Source organism: Esox lucius, chromosome 10 (genome assembly GCF_011004845.1).
Source record: "Esox lucius isolate fEsoLuc1 chromosome 10, fEsoLuc1.pri, whole genome shotgun sequence".
Classification (NCBI taxonomy): Eukaryota; Metazoa; Chordata; class Actinopteri; order Esociformes; family Esocidae; genus Esox; species Esox lucius.
In genome coordinates, this window is record NC_047578.1 from 5,188,760 (window position 1) to 5,209,649 (window position 20,890).

General features: G+C 42.0%; 1 protein-coding gene across 1 annotated transcript in view; it reads right to left on the reverse strand.

Moving 5' to 3' along the window:
• Positions 1-16,095: 16,095 nt before the first annotated feature.
• Positions 16,096-20,890, reverse strand: part of vps50 (VPS50 EARP/GARPII complex subunit) — a 113,172-nt gene continuing 108,377 nt past the window's right edge. Inside the window, exons 27-28 of the mRNA XM_010891516.5 lie at positions 18,248-18,437; positions 16,096-17,701 (exon numbers count right to left, since the gene is read on the reverse strand). Of these exons, the coding sequence (XP_010889818.4) occupies positions 17,582-17,701; positions 18,248-18,437 (310 nt within the window). The 3' untranslated portion in view covers positions 16,096-17,581. The remainder of the gene's footprint in view (positions 17,702-18,247; positions 18,438-20,890) is intronic.

The window sequence follows — 20,890 nt, forward strand, 5'->3', positions numbered from 1 at the left end:
TTACACATGTAATCCGATTAAATGTTTAGAATTGTTGTATTTTTGGGTATGATTGGCTGCCATGGGAACTGGCACACTTGTCTTCATTGATGTTTTAACAGCTGACAGCAGCTGGAGGAATTCTGAAGTGTACAGAAACATCTTATGTATTTTTACTAAAATTGCTGAACATGCAACATAAAATGCTTAAATCGACTTCCACTCACGCATAGCATGTCCCATCCACTTTGAATAAATCTACTGCAAACTGCCCCATCTACAGTGAATGAATCAATGGCACACTGTCCCATCTACAGTGAATGAATCAATGGCACACTGTCCCATCTACAGTGAATGAATCAATGGCACACATTTCCATCTACAGTGAATGAATCAATGGCACACAGTCCCATCTACAGTAAATGAATCAGTGGGACCCTGTCCCATCTACCATGAATGAATCAAATCAATGGCACACTGTCTCATCAACAGAGCATTAATCAATGTCCCATCTAAAGTGAATGAATCAGCGGGACTCTGTCCCATCTACAGTGAATAAATCAAATCAATTGCACACTGTCCCATCTAAAGTGATTGAATCAATGGCACACTGTCCCATCTAAAGTGATTAAATCAATGGCATACTGTCCAATCTAAAGTGATTGAATGTGACTCTAAATAGGTATTCTGACTCTTTATGGTCTCTAAAGATTCCATGACACTGATTTTGGCTACATTCCCTACCTGGCTCTCATTTCGTCCCCAGCTTCCAACTGGCTCATTCACGGCCAGTAAACGAAAAAAAATCAATGAATCATAAAATACTGTAAGCAGTAAATGCACAACAACAATAGTGTATGACTGATATTCGTCTTGTTAAGGGTTGATTGTGGACTGGTTTATTCAGGGTTGTCTTACGCCCGGTGGGCTTAATGCTCCGCTGACCTAACAGCTCGCCTGCCAGAGAAAGTAAGACAGCATCACACAGAGATCGGTAAGCATTCCAGACCATTCCGGAATGCTGATGGAGGAAAGTACCACTGTGTGTGTGTGTGTGTGGCATGCATGCGTTTCTATGTACGTCCAGACCCTTACCTTCAAAAACCAAGGAGCACCATTATCCCTAAGAGTAGGTTGGTATTTCCGTCACAGCCTGAGTGAAATGACAATATCATCCATAGTCGGGTGACATCCTGCCTAGCCTGGAGACACAAACATCAAGAAAACCCCCAAAATGAGGCCTGATGTTTTTGCTGTTGTTTAAACACCACACTGTAATAGATGGACACGTTTTCTTTTATCTATTGGGTTATTCTTCACAATCTGAATGACAGACGAGCAAGAACAAAAACACTACTGAGTGAAGTGAAACACGCTTCCATGACATTAGAGCTTTGTCTTGTCACCCTGGCTTGCTTGTGATCCCATCCTCATGGGTTTTGGAGTACGGCTGAAATATTCGTACACAACAAAGAAAAAAAATAACAATGTTATTGCAGTTTAAATGGCACTTGGTGATGCGTGTCTTGCTGTCAAATTAGCATCCCTCAGATCTCTTCCGAGACCTTGAACAGTGGTGGTTATCAAATCAAATAATTCCCTCTTTCAGAATTACAAAACAATGCAAACACGACATTATCATCAACAATTAGATTAGCTGCATAAATAATTCTTTGATATTTAGACGGGTAACTATGGATACACTCGGGGCGATAATCACTGTTGATTGTTCTGATTTGAATATCTTCTAAATGTGATTAAAAAAATGCCTGCCACTGCACACCTCAATTCCCTTAACATTCAATTCATATTAGCATCTTTCTTTTTATTTGTGGAGATGTATTTGCAACCTCCATGCAGGGGATGAGACACAAAAAAGAATGACCCTCAGAGACTGGCCTAATAGTCTGAATGCGTCAATTTATAACTAGCAAGAAAGATAGAAAGGAATAGTAAAATTACCAGAGTGGGATGGACAGGAGAAATAAATGACCGATTCTTCAAGAAGATGGACAGGAAACTTGAAAAAGGACTTGAAATGTTATGGGATTTGTGTATGACTAAATGTTTTTCATGCTCCCCCTGCATGGCAGCATGCGTCACCTAACAATGATTTCTGGATTTGCATTCCACATGATGACGGCCTCCCTATTATCTCCATAATGGTACTTGGGGCGCAATATGGTGGGCACATTGCAGCACTACCAGATTTGCAAGGCAAAATAATTCATTTTCAGAGGTTCCTCTAAAGACGCTCTGTTCTGGTGAGTGGCTTTAAAAAAAAAAAAAAAAAAAAACATACTTTAGTGTCCTTTCTTGTGTGTTTTCATCTGTCCCCATGAGGAAAATGGCTAATGGTTTTAGGGTAGAAGTTACAAGAGGGGGGGTTATGATTGGAATTAGTAGGAAAAATAAGGTAATGAATATATAGAGGGTAATTAAAGAAATATGAAACCTGTGTGTTATGACAGACCTTCCCATTGCTCAACCGACCACAGCATTACATGTAAGTCGGCAAACTATGAAACATGTTTGCTAATTGGTTTTGACAGGGACAATTTAATCCCTGTGTTTTTGTGTGGAGGAAATGGTTTTGAATGTCACTAATTGCAGTGTAACAAGAGGCCACGTTCACTTCCAGATAATTAGGTGGTCCTAAATGCTGTGATTAGAACACCCCACGGAAGATGGTGTTGTATTCTGTATATATTATTTAACAAATTAGTTAATTCTTTGTGTTAATCATACCTCTGTTGTATAGAGTATACTGTTCAAAGAAAATGTGTAAAGCGGGGGTAAAGGGGAGGTGAAGCCAGAATACAGAATAATTAAAAGAAAAAGTCTTGTTGACCTCAAAATTATGCATTTTAAAATGTCAAACAGATCATTCTAAACCGTTGCCTTTTAACGGAAAAATGCTAGATATTGTATTGAACAAATGTCTGCCTGGTGCTACCAGTCCTACTTCAAAGCGGTAAGAGCGATCAGCAACCAGCTTTCGATGGCAAAATAATTTGCTGTGCTCATAGCTGAGATGCATTCACACAATCTAAAAATAAAAAGATATTACAGAATCCTTTAAGGGTTCTTCATAAAGGAGATTTACAAAGCCAAATTCAACACTACTGTTGGGGTTTAAGGTCAGGTGTTTTTGTAAAAGCCCTTTGTGACCACCGCTGTTGTAAAAAGGGCTTTATAAATACATTTGATTGATTGATTGATTGGTTTCACCATGCATTCACACAATCCAAAAATAAAAAGATATTTGAGAATCCTATAAGGGTTCTTCATAGAGGAGCGAAACATCCGTCAAGGAAAACATTTGAACTCTTTTTGAAATCTGTCTTAAAAAATCCTTCCGGGACTTTTGCTTTCTGTTGTGTCCAGTTAAAAGGATACACATTAGACATGCCAGTCAGACAGAGGGCAGGGTGTAATATAATGTATTGACAGGCGTATAACCACTGACCAACTTTGATGACATCCCAGATGGTACCTATTCCTCTACATAGTGCTCTACTTTTAACAAAAGCCCCATCAATGCCTGGTATAAAGTAGTGTACTACAACAAAAATAGGGCGCCATTTGGGGCCTAAACTATACCGACAGAGTGTAAATGTTTAAATAAGTCTGAGGGGACCAAGGAGCCTTGTAAAGTGTTGGATTGGGATTCTGGAAGGGTACGGACCGAAACATTTAGATCCAGGTTCCAGATCCTTCATCCTCTGCGGTGCCAAAACAGTTTTACGAGGTGTCCCGGGCTCAGGGGGAGCACCAATAACTTGTTTTCATTTGACATACTGCAAGAATAAATTCACCGTCTGCTGGCTCCAATGAACATCAGGTTGAAAGGTGTCTGGAGGGTGGATTGGCGACTTTGATTGAAAGTAACAAGAGCTACAGTGTATGTGTGAGTCTGCGTCGACTTAAGGTGGAAGGCTGGGCATCTTGATTGATCCTGTCTTATCGTCATCTCTAAGGGAAATGTTTCTCCTTAGGGTTGCAGACAGTTCAGTTTTTTCCCCAGTGTCAGCTCTTTACCACTCAGAGATGGTGTTTACAGTCATTCACATCTGCCTTGGGCACCGGGAAACAACTCTTTACCACCTGTGAGGCCTGGAGGGAGGTTCAGTAGGCATCAGTTTCAGCTGTTACCAGGATTTTGAGGACTTTATGCTTCTACACCTCAAGGACACTGCCAAAAGTGACGCTTAGAACAGAGGGGATTGATGAGTCACTTTTCAACCAAAGAGCGGAAAGTAAAGACAAAATTGCACTTTAACCCAGGCACAGATGCTTTTGAAGGTATCTTAGGACAGGTTGGAAATACTTCCATTCTCCTCAGATCCTCCCTCTTCTGTATTCCACTGTGACGCTGTGATCCGCTGCGATCTGTAGGCAATCTGTTCCCAGACACGCACACGCTGAAGGTGTCGTGAATTATCATCCCAGTGATAAATGGGATGGCAGGAGCTGAGAAGGGAGGGGCATCAGTGAGAGAAATCTGAAGATTTGTTTGTGAGAAATGCAAACACAATGCTGTCATCACTAGTAGAGCTATACACAACCCCCGCATCCTCCTGTGAAACTTCTGCGAAATGAATGTTATATCAGCATGAATTGTAAATACAATTTATTCCTAGACTATAATGGTTTTCCTATTGATAATGTGCAGAGGTTTATCAAGAGTAAGGAATGTTTGAGCATTGTGACATTTCAGTCAAGTAGCCACGGCTGAGTCACCCTTGTGTGAATTTTAAATTAAATCTCGCTTTGACTGGAACTTTCTGCTCCTGCTAAATGCTTCCACACCTCAACAAATACTGCTTATGTTATTCTCAAGGTTTCTGGTTCTGATATGTCAAAAAGAGTACATTTCTGGATCACAGAAATTGTCTAAACATTCTGATTGGTCCTACAAACCGATGGGTGAAGCAAAATTCATAAAATTGGCCACAATTGTTTTCGATACTCTGATTGGTCAAAAATGGACAAAGTCTCAAACATAGTTAAAAATGCAGTAAAAAGTACTGCCCCTTTTTTTGTGACATCCGACGCGGGTTGAGACCAGTCTACAGCAATTAAGTGATCACCACTTTTTCTAAGACATATCATATTGCAGAGAGTGGGAAGAAAACTGACATAGATGAAGGCCTACTGTCCAAAAAACATTAGTTACCTGAAACACAGTTGCACAATCACATCATACAGTGAGGAGAAAATTATTCATGGCCGTGGGCATGGGTGTTTTTATGCACAGCACTTGTTCGTGAGCATTGGACATAAAAGAAACAATTTTGGATGAATGTCTGGCCACAATGGGACAATGGAATTCTGGGGAAATGCTAGATAAAATAAATTCCATTATGAATCTCTGTGGGAAACAATACATCAGTCACACACATTTGATTAAAATCAGTGGGGCTGGCCTTTATACACTTTCAACACATGAACCTGGTTCATAAGTTTTGACTGGTACTGTACAGTATTGTTTTGTTGGTGTATGGCATTTCCCCCTATAGCCCAGCCTAACATGTATAGGGTAATACCTGAAAAATGGGTCCACCTACGACCTATTCAAACTGTTAAGAACACAGTAACACAGAAGTACAGTGGGCCCACTTAGAAATCATGACGAGCAAATAATTTGTAGTCCAAACTTACTGTAGGTGACAGACATTAATAGTCATGTATGCAGGTGAGTGTCCTAACTGCTCTAAGTAGAATTCAGACTTTAAACGTCTACAGGGGACAGAACCTTAGAAAACACTAGAACTGCTCTATACATACACCCCAGCTTCACATATAGAAAGAGTAATGGAGGATTAGTGTGTTTTATTTCATTTCTGTTGATCACTGGCAGGAGTCCCTCAGCTGTGCATTTCACTGCCATTCTGTTAATCTAGGCGGCGGAGAGCTGAATGGGAATTTCACGCATCGGGCTTTAAAAACGGTTGATTAGCAGAAGTGTGGCAGTGAAAAAACGGTGACACAAGTTCTCCCACACAAAGAACACACAAAAAGGGGTTAGAAACACGGCATTGCCTAACAGCTCTTCCTTCACAGTCTAATCGCCTGACGTGGTGCTCGGACCAGTGACCCTCTGCTTGGATGCTGAAGCTCACTGCACATTCCCAACTGTGTAAACCCCAGTGACACACTGGTCTTGTGCTTCACGATACAGGGACCATCGTCCTTGACAACGTGTCGATGGGTTGAGCCACCCAAAAGGTACCCCTTGGTAGACCCTATCCACAACATGTTGAGTTCTGGAACGACCTTGACGCGCGCACACGCGCACGCACGCACACACACACACGCGCGCACATGCACGCACACACATAACAAACCCAACACAAAAACCCAACGCAAACACACACAGCGAAACAGATTCAGCAAAGCAGAACCATCTGTAATTACTATTATAAGAAACACTGTCACGTTCCCAGTCAAACTGTTTTCCTGTTGATTTACCTTGGTTCAGTCCCTCTTGTAAACAGTTTTTTTGCGAGGGTGATGGGGAAAGGAGCAGGGAGAAAACACCAGAGGGATTTGTGACAACAACCTGGTGAAAATGGATTGGATATAATCCAGTACAAATGGGCAAAAGAAAAAATCAAGATTCAGCCTTTGAACACTGCTATGTGGTCCATGACCAGTGTGTGATGTAATAAATATTCTCCCTTCACGATGAATTCTATACAGAATTGTCACACTCACTGAAACCACGCAAAAAGCACGCACACACACACACCCACACATGCACACAAAATCCAATTTTCCCTTACCTAACCCTAAAGACTTATGACTTAACCCCTTAACCTAACCTGACTAAAAAAGAATTTTCTGTGAAACATCAAAGCTTTGCTGTTGTTTTGGGGGATTTTAAGGACCCAACAGGGTGGTAAATACTGCACACACACACACACAGATCGGACACACACCCTACTCCTCCTGGGAATGTTGTCCGTGCCATTCAAAGGGTACGGTTCTGTCAGGCCCGGTCGGCTGAGGCCCCAGAATGCTTGCGCAGCTTGGTCTCTTCGATTTCCCTGCGTCGAAATCGATTCGAAGGCATTCAGGCCTAATCTAACTGCCAGGTAAAGTTGGATTTGTCTGTTGTACACAAAAGGCCAGGGCTGTCGCTCTATTACTCATACAATAAGCTATGAAGAACCAAGGTCCTACATTGGCTCGTATTGCGTAGGAAACACGCATTGATTCTTCAGGACAGACTCAATATATTTGAACCAAGTCGCTCGCGGAATAAATGTGTTTTGACCACAGGAATAGAGGGAAGTGAGTAAGCCATTAGCAGTTTCACTGGGCATGACATCTCTGCTTCAGGCTAGAATCTGGCCCACTACAATACCCCGAAAAAAACATATTTTGAAGTGTCTGCACAGTGTGAATAAGTGACAGCAATGAACATTTTTGTGAGCCCTGAAGGGAGAATTTGTCACTTGCAAATTACCAAATAAAATAAGATCATCAACAAAAGAGATGTGGTTCTCAAATTATTAGAAGCGACATGCAGATTTCAACCTGAAACAATTATGTTGCCTAATGATTGAAACTGATATCTTTGGTGCATGATAATTTGTTACATATCTCAGTCTTAGACTATTTTAGTTGCTTGCTGTCCTTGGAGTACTGTGCAAAAAAGCAAACTATGACTGGATAATGTCTAAGAAATTGATGAATCAAGCACAGTGACAAAAAGCCAATTTTATTCGGTTACATGCATGTATTCTGGCTCAGGCCCATTTGTTTCCTCGGCCAGTCAGACGGAACCCATTGGTTTTCTCGAAACGATCAGGACATTTTTGCTATCTAGAAAACGTCTTAAGAGGTCCTCAGATCCAGATCCTCTGTCAGAGTGGCTTAACTGTTGGCTGGAGCAGAGAATTTGGACGGGCCCGCTGGCAACGTGGTGTCTGTTTCACAAACATTTTACATTCTAACTCTCAAGCTTGCATTCATTCAAACCCTCCAGAGCAATGGTTACAGAGTGTCTGCATTATAAAATGTCATCATCTTGTATCCACACACCTAAACATGAAAGTGCCTGCATAGGTGAGTTAATTTGATAATTGAAAATAGTGTTTCTGGGTAAATACTGCAATGTGGGTGTGATTGCAGTAAAGCTTAATTATACATTGTATACAATATTATGCCCACACAGCCATACATTTGCACAGGATGTTGACACACTTGATTGTGAGGAAATCTGAATTGGATTTCCAAATACTCAATTCAATTCAAAACTAAATTCTCCTAGTGACCAAAATACTGTCTAGTATTAACCCCCTTGGACTTTTATTGTATTACAACAGAGAAACATCCCCATAGCATGATGCTGCCGCCACCACGCTTCACAATAGGAATGATTTACTCAGGATGGTGTGCAGTGTTAGGCTTGTGCAAAACATAGCGCTTAGCATGAAGTCCATCAGATCATAGATTCTTCTTTCATCTCAGAATCTCCCACGTCTTCTGGGAAACTCTAGCTGAGATTTGATGCGAGTTGTTTTCTTGTTGCCACTCTACCATAAAGGTCACTTTTTGTAAGCACCTAGGCTATTATTGCAGTATGCACAATGTCTCCTAACACAGATGCGGAAGACTGTAACTGCTTTAGAGTTGCCAAAGGCCTCTTGGTGGCTTTGTGTAGTGCCTTTCTTGCCCAGATACCCAGTTTTTAAGTTTGGCGTGTTCTGGACAGATTCACAGTTGTGGCATATTCTCTCAATTTCTAAATCATGGACTTTACTGTGCCCCAAAGTATATTCAATGCATTGTAGATGTTCTTACATCCTACCCAATTAGTGCTTTTAAAGAAACAATTTCCTGGATTTGCTTTGAATGTTCCTTCGTCTTCATTATGTAGTTTTTGTTCTATTAACAAACTGTGGGACCTCCCAGAGACAGGTGTATTTTACAAACCGGATTCCAAAAAAGTTTGGACACTGTACAATTGTGAATAAAAACAGAATGCAATGATGTGGAAGTTTCAAATTTCAATATTTTATTCAGAATACAACATAGATGATATTATCAAATGTTTAAACTGAGAAAATGTATCACTTCAAGGGAAAATAAGTTGATTTTAAATTTCATGGCATCAACACATCTCAAAAAAGTTGGGACAAGGCCATGTTTACCACTGTGTGGCATCCCCTCTTCTTTTTATAACAGACTGCAAACGTCTGGGGACTGAGGAGACAAGTTGCTCAAGTTTATGAATAGGAATGTTGTCCCATTCTTGTCTAATACAGGCTTCTAGTTGCTCAACTGTCTTAGGTCTTCTTTGTCGCACCTTCCTCTTTATGATGCGCCAAATGTTTTGAAAGATCTCGACTGCAGGCTGGCCATTTCAGTACCCGGATCCTTCTTCTATGCAGCCATGACATTGTAATTGATGCAATATGTGGTCTGGCATTGTCATGTTGGAAAATGCAAGGTCTTCCCTGAAAGAGCCTTTCCAGATGTGTAGGCTGCCCATGCCACACGCACTAATGCAACCCTATACCATCAGAGATGCAGGCTTCTGAACTGAGCGCTGATAACAACTTGGGTTGTCCTTGTCCTCTTTAGTCCAGATGACATGGCGTCCCAGTTTTCCAAAATGAACTTCAAATGTTGATTCGTCTGACCACAGAACACTTTTCCACTTTGCCATAGTCCATTTTAAATTATCCTTGACCCAGAGAAACCGCCTGCGCTTCTGGATCCTGTTTAGATACGGCTTATTTTTTGCCGGCAACGGCGAATAGCACGGTGGATTGTGTTCACCGACAATGTTTTCTGGAAGTATTCCTGAGCCCAGGTTGTGATTTCCATTACAGTATCATTCCTGTATGTGATGCAGTGCCTTCTGAGGGCCTGAAGATTACGGGCATCCAGTATGGTTTTCCGGCATTGACCCTTACGCACAGAGATTGTTCCAGATTCTCTGAATATTTGGAAGATATTATGCACTGTAGATGATGATTACTTCAAACTCTTTGCAATTTTTCTCTGAGAAACTTCTGATATTGCTCTACTATTGTTCACCGCAGCATTGGGGGAATTGATGATCCTCTGCCCATCTTGACTTCTGAGAGACACTGCCACTCTGAGAGGCTCTTTTTATACCCAATCATGTTGCCAATTGACATAATAAGTAGCAAATTGATCCTCCAGCTGTTCCTTATCTATACATTTAACTTTTCCGGCCTCCTATTGCTACCTGTCCCAACTTTTTTGGAATGTGTAGCTCTCATGAAATCCAAAATGAGCCAATATTTGGCATGACATTACAAAATGTCTCACTTTCAACATTCGATATGCTCCACTATACGATATGTTATCTATATTCTATTGTGAATTAAATATAAGTTTGAGATTTGTAAATTATTCCATTGCTTTTTTACTCACAATTTGTACAGTGTCCCAACTTATCTGGAATCGGGTATGTATTTGAAATCATGAGAAACCTTATTGCATACATCTGGACTCCATCCAACTAATTACAGGACTTCTAAAGACATTGGATTGCACCCCAACTCATTCAAAGGTGTCATAGCAAAACAGTGTGAATTCTTATGCAGTCAATTCATTTTATCACAATTTGCAGAACTTATTTTTCACTTGGACATTATGGACTGTGGCAAACACTCTTGATTCAATCCATTTTGATTTCATGTTCCCGAATAAAATGTGGAAAAATGGGGGGTAAATATTGGTCAGAAACATCACTCTCTTGAGCAGTTTTAGGAATGCAGTGTAGAAAAACTGGAAACCATGAAGTTCAATATCTAAGATCATCTATTTAGGGGTTTCGAGTTTATTGCAGCATGAACATTCATCTGGTCCACACATCATAAGTCAATTTTTCGGCAGTGTTATTTATGCACCATTGGTTTGATAGGGGTGGATAAGAGCTGATGAACATAAAGCAATAAATTAATGCTGCAGAAGGTCCCCACGGCAATTTCCGTGGGGGTGGATGCTTGGAAAATGAGAAACTACACTCTTTTTATGTGTAAGTATCCAACTTGTTCCTTTTATTTGGTTTTATTTGTTTTGGCACAAAGACTTTCAGTGCTTGACTAAGCCTACACAGATAACAGTTGACAGCCCAGTGGGAATCGCCATGAATGCTTTCTGTAAAATATAGCAAAACACTGATTTACAAATTCATTCCATTAACCTTCATGTGACTGAGGCACAAACATACCTGGTCAAAAACAGCGCACTATTTCGGTGATAGTGAGCCTTTAGGAATGTAACTACAAGTTAAAGGACGTAATTAACAATTCTGTAACTTCGTATGTTTTCAAGACACACGGAGCTGATCAGCCCGCACAGGTTCCATCAACTGGCTAGCATGTGTCTTGGTACAGGAGCATCCCTCAGAAAAGATCCACAATATCATCAATACCGCATTTAGTAAAACTGAACGTTGTGTCAAATATTTAAAATCAAACAACTGTGTCTTTAGTTTCAATGGTGCTTAAAGCAGCAATGGGATTCGCCAGTATCAGCAATCAACCAGACCATAGGAAAAATGCATGTCTTTAGCCAACATCTGATTTCCGTCTTAGACTTCATTAGGTCCCTGAGAAGGGCGCCCTCTGCCTCTTTAGCGGAGTGTGTGTGTGTCAGGGATCGGGTCAACTCCTTAATTTATCGCAAATAAAATGTAAATATGTTGCTGTGTTAGTCGTTAACAGTTATGGAATTCAAATTAAACAGATGTTTTTAATTGGAATTGACATCTAATCTGTGAAATTTCACTGAATTAAAATTCGATATTTTGACATCTAGCACTGAACAGAAGTCTCAAATTGGTTCAATTGAATTCAAAGGGAGAGTTTGAATAAAAAAAAAACATGAGTGTGTATGTGTATGACTAATTGTGATGACCAGGTCGGGCCGTGCACAGACCACATGTATGTAAGTGTGTGAGGTCTCCGTTAAGGTCTCCATTTGACATGAATCCTTTCAAAAAATGTAAATGTCTTAAACTATCAGCGGTATAGTTAAAGACATGTATTAGGGGCAGAGCTGAAAAGCAAAAGGAAAAAAAGGTTTAACACTTTTGAGATGTTCTACATGTACCACTGACCCAATCATTGCTTATTTCCTACTGTCTCAAATATCAGATGAATAACATGAAATCTCGTAGTTACTGCCGAATATGAAATTGAACAGTACAGTTTTACACAGAAATAATCATTTTGTGGAGCCTTAGCCCAGTTAACAATGCCTTAAATTAAATGCAACTGTTGTAATTATATTCAGTGAGCAGTGCAATGAATGTTTATGGAGCAGAACATCATATTCAGTTTACCATTTCAGGTTGATATCGTAGGGCAGGGACCACACGGTCATATAAGACCTGATCATCCATGGAAATGAAGTGACTGTATTGCTGATAATGTCTTTCACAGTGACACTCTGTATCCCCCTTGTTAACATAGAAATGGCGGGGAAAATATTGGGAAGTTTAACAAAATGCAGGACACAGTGTCTATCTACTGCAGAATTAATCTAAGTAGAACAACAGAAGGTTCTAGTTTACAAATGGTGACAGCACAAGATTGTGTTGTCATATTGTCAGTTCTGCGAGTAATTACCTGACAGAATGTTACTTTAAAACTAATTTAATTGAATGTTTCGTGGCTGCGCTCATTGGATATCATTTCCTGATCTGACTGGCTTCCTGAAGTTTTACATATTTGTCACAATTAATCTCCTGAAAGCATTGTGCCGTTAAATCCGCCTGTCCTGGTCTTGAAGAAAGCATTAGAAATGGCTTGTCATTTGGTTGATGTATCCTGATAAGTGAAAGCCTCAGATCAATAAAAAACACTTAAAATACATACATTTGTGTCTCAAATGACGAGAGCGGTAGTTGAGTGGCCAGAGCACAAGAAAACCAAACGCGCTTTTCTCATGGGCAGAGGATTATATTGGTGCGTTTCTTTTCCCACAACGGCGGTTCCTTCTGTCGAATGGCCCCCCTTAACCCGATGTCTCCGGCCTGTCCGTTAGACTGCCGACAAGCTGACCGCCACTCATGGTCATGCCTTCACCATGAGTGACTGACAGAACAGAGATGGCAACATATGAACTGGGTTCACGTTAGGATATATGGCTCTCACTTCGTTCCACTGCGGCCTGTGAATGCACACACAAGGGAACTAGCAGCTAAGTGTCCATTACCCGCAGGTAATGTTAGCGAATCACCTATAATTTCAGGGATTGAGTCATTATATAATTTAGATTGGCTAGTGGAGCTCCTCTGCCTGTCGCCAGCACCGTTTCCTGCTCTAATCCCTTTTCCAGGACAGTATCAGACATACAGGAAGAGTGGGCCCTGCCAGGTCACTGATGGCAGACACCGTTACCATGACAGAAATTACTTAAGTACAGATTTCCTATGACCTGGTGCTAATGGGAGTACAAATCCATTTACAGCCGAGTACTTCCTAAAACACAGTGTAAAATCTTATGTAATTTGGTTTCCATGGAGATGGCGGGAGATTGATAGCCATGGGAAGAAGTTTAGATTAGAAGAATAAAAACAAAGGATTTGCAGGCAAAGAATAACAATCTTAACAACTCTTAATGAGTAGCCTAAGCACAGGGCAAAATTATGTAACAGCACTGCAACTCAGGGATCTCCCCAAAGCACGAGGCGCACCTGATCTCATTATGGGCCCAGAGAATGTACTGCCCATTCAAATGTATTCATCAAACCAAAGTGATAAACAAAAAGCTATAGATAAGCTACAGTCCTTGCCAAACCATTACAATGGCCTAAAAATGAATTTAAAAGGACTGCTTGATTTAAAATATGTTGAGTGAAACAGTGCCAACCATCCCTTCCTTATTTCAACTGACAAAAGTGCCATTCGACTTCACAACCATTATAATAAATGCCTCAAAAACATTTCCTCAGTCAGCTTACAATGCCATGCCAGCTACCTCTGAGGCTCAGATCACAAACCTAAACCAACTTACGAAACCTTGGCCAACCCACCAAACCCAACCAAATGATCATAAAGCAAAAATAAAAATAAATCACCTATTAGAAAGACACCAAAAAAAAAAGGATGTAAACCTCAGTGGCATTTGGCTTCGGTCAGATAACACGCAGTGGCAGAACTGTAAAGAAAAACAAGTAAAAATTCTCCCTAGCTGAAGAGACTACATTACGCTATTTCAGGTCAAGTGGGCATCAGCACCAACTGATTCTAGGGGTGTACTTTTCTGGACTATGAAACTGAATTTCTGTAGACTTTTTATGAATAAATGACAGCAAAGTATTTCAGTGTCATTGATCCAGTCACCTTCATCTGTCAAGTTTTGAAATGACGATAACATGGTCATGTTAGAAAGACGCGGGGCACAGCCGCACACAGAGGCTAATCTACGGGAGCAAATCACTCCCTCGGACTCCCAGTCCAACATGGACATCCGATTCCAAATCAATAGTCCTGTACAAGTCAAACCGAGGTTAAGGATTCAGGGTGCCAGGAGGACACGCTCGTTAATTAAGTCAAAATGTCCCCCCGGGTAAACCCAATAAACCATTACAGGCACACTGTTAAAGAGATGAATACATGGCCACAGACTGATGACGCCGTACATTCTGCAATATAAGGGGAATTCAAGGGAAGACAGAGAGGATCTTCGAAAATGGGCTTCCCACCAACCTGCTCATTACAATTTTCTAAAGTACTCCCCCCTTTCCCAAAACAGTGTTAGGACGAGGGGGGGTACAGCTCTGGATCAGACCATAGGCCAGGATGTCTAGTCTGGCCAGGTTAGTCAGACTCGCAGTCATGGCCTCTGGAGAGGACACTCCCCTGGTGAATTGCCTCTGGAGAGGACACTCCCCTGGTGAATGGCCTCTGGAGAGGACACTCCCCTGGTGAATGGCCTCTGGAGAGGATACTCCCCCGGTGAATGGCCTCTGGAGAGGACACTCCCCTGGTGAATGGCCTCTGCTAATGCCTCAGGCTGCTGCTTGCGAGCTTAACCCCAATGAATTGTTCTTGAATCACCCCTGATTGCAGCAGAAGTAGAAATTGGAGTCAAAACATGGTGTGATTTCAAAGAATAACAAGTAATTGGCAGTATCTACGTCATGGTTGACAGGTACAACATGGTTTCCTCATCCCAGAAGGCACCGAATCTTGGCACGACCCTGAACACACGGTTTTTCTGTGCACAAATCAAGGCTTTGACGCACTCCTGCCGGTAAAGTACCACATTACCTCACACAGAAGGTGCAAAGCTAATAATGTAGGGCATTTCACAACAGTACTACTTGATTCACTGTTGGTAGGGCAGCTTGCTCATGCCATCAAACCCCAGCAACATGTACAGTACACTGCAACTTCACAAAACACTTATCTGAAATTACCTTTGTAAATCTGCACCATTTTTTTGCTGAAAGCTCTGAATAAGAGTGTCTGCTTAATGGTCTGACGAGTGTCACATTAAATGTAATGTCTTTTTTCCCCCCCTTTAACCTTCCTTCTGCCAGGCAAGTCAGTACAGAACAAACCCTTACTCACAGTGACTGCCTGGCAAGAGGAAAAAAGCTCTCCACCAGCAGGATCTTACACTAAAAAATAAGCCAGTATTGGTGGCACCCCTGGAATTCCCATGAAGCAACTCCAATGGAAGTATCTTCTTACAGAAGACAACAGCACACAAGTCAGCAGACGTAAAGCCAAGGCCCATCAAGACAACCCCTCCAAACCCTGATGATAGACCCACAACACCACATGCCACAGGTCACAGTCACAGTCCAGTCATTTATCAAACGCACTGATCCACAGCCACTCACCGTTAATGCACACATTTAAGTAGCTAGGAGGAACTACAATCACATCTCAGTAGTAATAGTGAGCACACCAAATAATTAGCTATCGGGCAAAGCCAGTAGTGTGAATAAACATGACAAGTGCTCTAACGCGAGCAGACAACAGCACATGGGACAGAGTAAAGAAGGAACATTGCACAGCAACTGTGTCCATATTGGCCTTTCTGTCTATCAATGTGTCTGTCTGTCTGTTGTTGGTCTAATTAGAAATCAGACTACAAAAGCCAGACTGGGTTTGAACGTTAGTGTGTTTATTGTGTTACAGTATTAACATCTTTCACAATAGCGCCCTTGAGTGTCATAACAACACGTGGTCCGTGTTTTCTTTCGATTTTCTTTTACAATTGACAAAAAGATACAGGTTACTGACGGCAAATGAATGACAACACACCTCCTGTATAGAAAAAGTCCTGAATCCAACAGAAATAAAATAAATAAACATTTACACATTTACTGTTACAGCATCACCTTGGAATTGTTATGCATGAAAACATAATGGAAAGAGTTGCTGTCTCAAAAACAATTAATTTTTTCTAATCTCCCCAATTTCTACTAAATTAAGTACTAATGCAGAGGCCATGAGGGAGGTTGTTTGTTCAATAAAAACACACATATGACGGAAAAAGAAACATGCGCAGCGAGTGCAAATCAATCTAAATACACATATAAATACAGTGTATCATCTATAACCATTTCATATTTTCAGAATCAACATATATTACCGTAAATCATTCATGGACTCAACTAAAATGTGGACAAATAAAAGAAACAGTATTAGCCCAGGACTCAAACATGCCCTAGGTATCTATATAGGATCAGCACTTTCACTTCACCAAACCTAAACTCAATCCTAAACCCAAACGGACCCCGGCGACTTCAACCTACACCGCTAGAACAACATAACAAAAATGTAGTGCTGCCATCATCCGTAATGGACATCATCCGTAATGGACAGCGGAAGGGCACTTGACACCGGACGTCACTATATGGGCTTGACCCCTAAAAGAGCGTCCTCATCCCACTGACCCCTAAAAGAGCGTCCTCATCCCATTGACCCCTAAAAGAGCGTCCTCATCCCATGCAGTTTCACAAAAAGTGTCAGAGCACGGGACAGTGGGAGTAAAAACCCTTTCCGGATTGCCTCAACAATCTCAGTAATACGAATAACAATTCACGTTCAAACGATTCGTTCCGCCCACTTCCTATCGGCACAAATGAATTACATTAAGCTGTGCAGACAGAAGTAAATAACACATCTCTGCCAGTCTGTTCACATGGAGTTTCATGCAGCAATTCAAGTAGTTCATCTTAAAAGCAGAGTCCTTCCTCACATTCCTGTATATTCACAACGAATCAGAAACAAGAGCATCTCCGTGACGACATAAAAAAATGCAGCGAAACTGTAAGCAGTGTGTTTGCGGATACTGAATACGAAAATGAAGAGGCACAATTTTAGCCTGGATGTATTAACTGTAACATGCTTGTTTGACTATTTGCTTGTATAACTTAAGTTCCTGTTTTATAGATTTCCTTCTTTACTTGGAGGTAAAATTGGGCATTTTAGGGTTGTAAGGATCCAGCAACTTGCTTCAAATTGCCAGGTTTTCCAGATCCCAGTAGGAAGATTCCTGGAATCAGAAGTATTGAGTAAATACTGGGAAGCCTCCAAACAGGATTTCTGGAAAGTCTGGGAATTTTGGGGATCACTCCAGACGCCTATCTCTTCGGCCGGTCGATGTCGTCGATGGCTGCCAGGAGTTTCTGCCGGGCCTTCTTGTTGATGTGAGAGCCCAGGCACACATTCACCAGGTTTGCCAGCTGTTTCATGGAGTACTCCTGTTAGGACAAACAGACACACATTACGGCCAAACGCGTCATTTGTCTCAGATTGTTTTTAGCGCACAACATGCTTCTCATGGCTGAGGAGTTTCTCGCAGGCTATTGTAACAACAGGCAATTGTAGCAGTGGTTAATAACTGTTATGCTTTCACTGCACAGATTTTAGATAATGTATCACCAAGCCCACCACCCAGGTTTGAGATAATGTATTCCTAGACCCACGACCCAGGTTTGAGATAATGTATTCCTAGGTACATGACCCAAGTTTGAGATAATGTATCCCTAGACACATGACCCAAGTTTGAGATAATGCATCAACAAGCCCACAACCCAAGTATAAGATAATGTATCACCAAGCCCACGACACAGGTTTGAGATAATGTATCCCCAAGCACATGTAGTAGTGCATCTAAAAGGCTTCTTAAGTCAATTTCGCTGGTCTATTCAGAACAATCAACATAATGCTCTTAGCAGCAGCACGACGCCACGGCGGCAGACTGTGTCTGGTAAAGGCTCTTGGTGGAGACGTGGAGCGCTCCCCACCCTGTGGTTCTTGATGAACTGCTCCATGTCGTTCTCGGTCAGGTAGTAGGCCTTGACATAGGTCTCCACAAACTCCTTGTCGGGTATGGGCCGGATGTCAGTCAGCCTCTCCAGCTTCATCAGGAACTGCTGGAAGTCGAGCTGCATCAGAGCCCGCCCCTCGTTGCTGCACTTCTTCACGTTGGCATACCTACAGGGTGGATGAGGAGATGTTCAGATCAAAACCGCCCCCGAAACACCCACACACACACACAGGAAGTGATGGCTCGGCTGTAATGCAGTACTCCTGGAGGCATTGTAGGGGGTTACGTTTGTTAGCCAAGGGCGCAACAGTGGGCAAAATAATGCACCAGATGTCCCTGTTTCTGACAGACTGCAGTTCAAGACAGGTTTTGGTAGACATGACTTGTGCTCTCTCAGTGCACAGGGCACAAGAAAGAAACTAAAATGTCAAAAGACAAATTAACAGGGAGCAAAAGCCACAGCAGTTTAATCTTAATTCTGCTCAGTTTTCTTTAAGGCATATTTGTCCCCAGACAGTTCAATTGTTTGTGTGTGTGTTTGTGTGCGCACGTGTCTATTCATGTTTGTGTGTGTAAGCAGCAGAGTGGAACCACATCTACCAGATCAGTGGCTGCTGACATCAATGTTTGCTCTAGTCCTGACAGAGTTCTGAGGACGGGAGATACTGCCAGAGTCACCAGGAAGACCCATCTCCCCCACCTCCCATCTCCCCCGCCTCCCATCTCCCCCACCTCCCATCTCCCCCACCTCCCATCTCCCCCACCGGCCTCACCCTCGTCGGCCTTACCCCCGCCTCCCTCTCCCCCGCCACCCTCTCCCCCGCCTCCCATCTCCCCCGCCTCCCATCTCCCCCGCCTCCCTCTCTCCTGCCGGGCGCTCTCCTGACTCCAAATTAAGGGGATTCTGATTCTCTCTCCTTGGTTCTCCCTTTTCAAATTAATCTCTTTCGGACACTGTGGCTCCTTCCAATCTCCTCTCTGGTGAGTCAGACTGGCAACGACTCCTATCTGGACAATGCCGGCTGGAAGTGGGAAAGGAAGCAAACAAAAACAGCAAACAGACAAGTGGGAGAGTAAAGACAAAGGAACAAACAGACCCATCTGGCCGCACAGAGAGGCCCAGCAGGATCTACTTGGTTGGAGAAGAGATTTAAAAAAAAATAAACAGGTCCCACACCATGCGAGGTTTCTGCCTCACCTCTGTCCTATTTCACAACATGGTAATTGTAATAATCTCTCAGGGCCAAAAAGGATGTGGCACCTCTCTGTATCATACTCTGCCTGTCACCCAACTCTGCCTGACCCCTGACCTCACACACAACCCATGGAGGGGCACGACGACACAGCAACCCTGTGACGGACACGGTCCAAGCTGGGTCTCTATGACAACACAGCAGGCCCGGGACGGCGTGCTGGGAGAATCAAGCAGACAGAGACGCGAGCTGACACCATATGGATGTGTTGACAGGACATCTCGGGAGACTGTCTGAGAAAAGCTGCTGAAAATCCAGGGAGCGCCACGCAGTAGCACGTTTCGCTGTGCTTCAAATATTTTATTTATATATTTACATTTTGGCGAGCAGATGTTCAAATAAGTGTAGGGTGAACCCGAAAAAAAAAAAAAAGATGAGACAAAAGTAGAAATAAAACAGAATCAAACTTTTCCTGATCGATGGTAGAGCTTAAAGCGTCTGGTGGTCGTGCCTGGCCATGGGAGGTGCACAGGGCTCTAACCCAGCCGGACTCCATAACTCACGGAGAGGTATTCAGCATATGGCACACGGACGGTGTTCATATTTACGAGCAAAGCCCGGGAGCCGAGGAACAGGCCATTCGACCAAAAAGGCCAAATACATCAAAATAATAGATGAGGCAGCTAAAGTTTCCACAAATCTCCAATCCACTGGCACTTAAACCCTGTATTCCATGTGTGGATATTTGCACATCCTCAGAGATTAGGAATGGGAGCTTCACACCATAGATGAACCAGCAGTAGGTTTGTGTTCACGTTATTTTCCCTGCTGTTGTTATCATAAGATAACCGCGACTCGTCTACAACTTTTCACTGCAAATTATTATTTTTTTTTATCCAAACAAATTGTCAGATTCTTGCCTTTACAATACCGAATCACATCAGATGTACTGTCATGTAAAAAAGAAAGCACAGCCCCTGGAAAGTTGTCTTTATTTGTTTATTTTACATATTTGGACAAATGGCAATTAATTTAAGTAATTGATAAAGGTAACTAAATTTAACAAATCAGACAAAACAGATTTAACTTTGAAATAATTTATGCAATTAAACAAAATTACCTTTCCTATCATAGAACATTTCTAAAATTAGAATCAGGTGCACCAAAACAGATTAAATTAATTACGGAGTAACTTGAAAGGCTCCAGCCTTTCTTACAGATTAGAAACTGGTTTGGTCTTAACCATATGGGTGTGTGGTAATATGGAATGACCAATATACCTATCCAAGGCCATTAGAGGAAATATAATTGATGTCCATATGTCACTGATGGGGTACAAAGACACCGTATGACAGACCATTGACACATGGAGATAATTCCAGACCACGGCGAATCTACAGTACGTAGGACAGGTGATTCCACCAAAT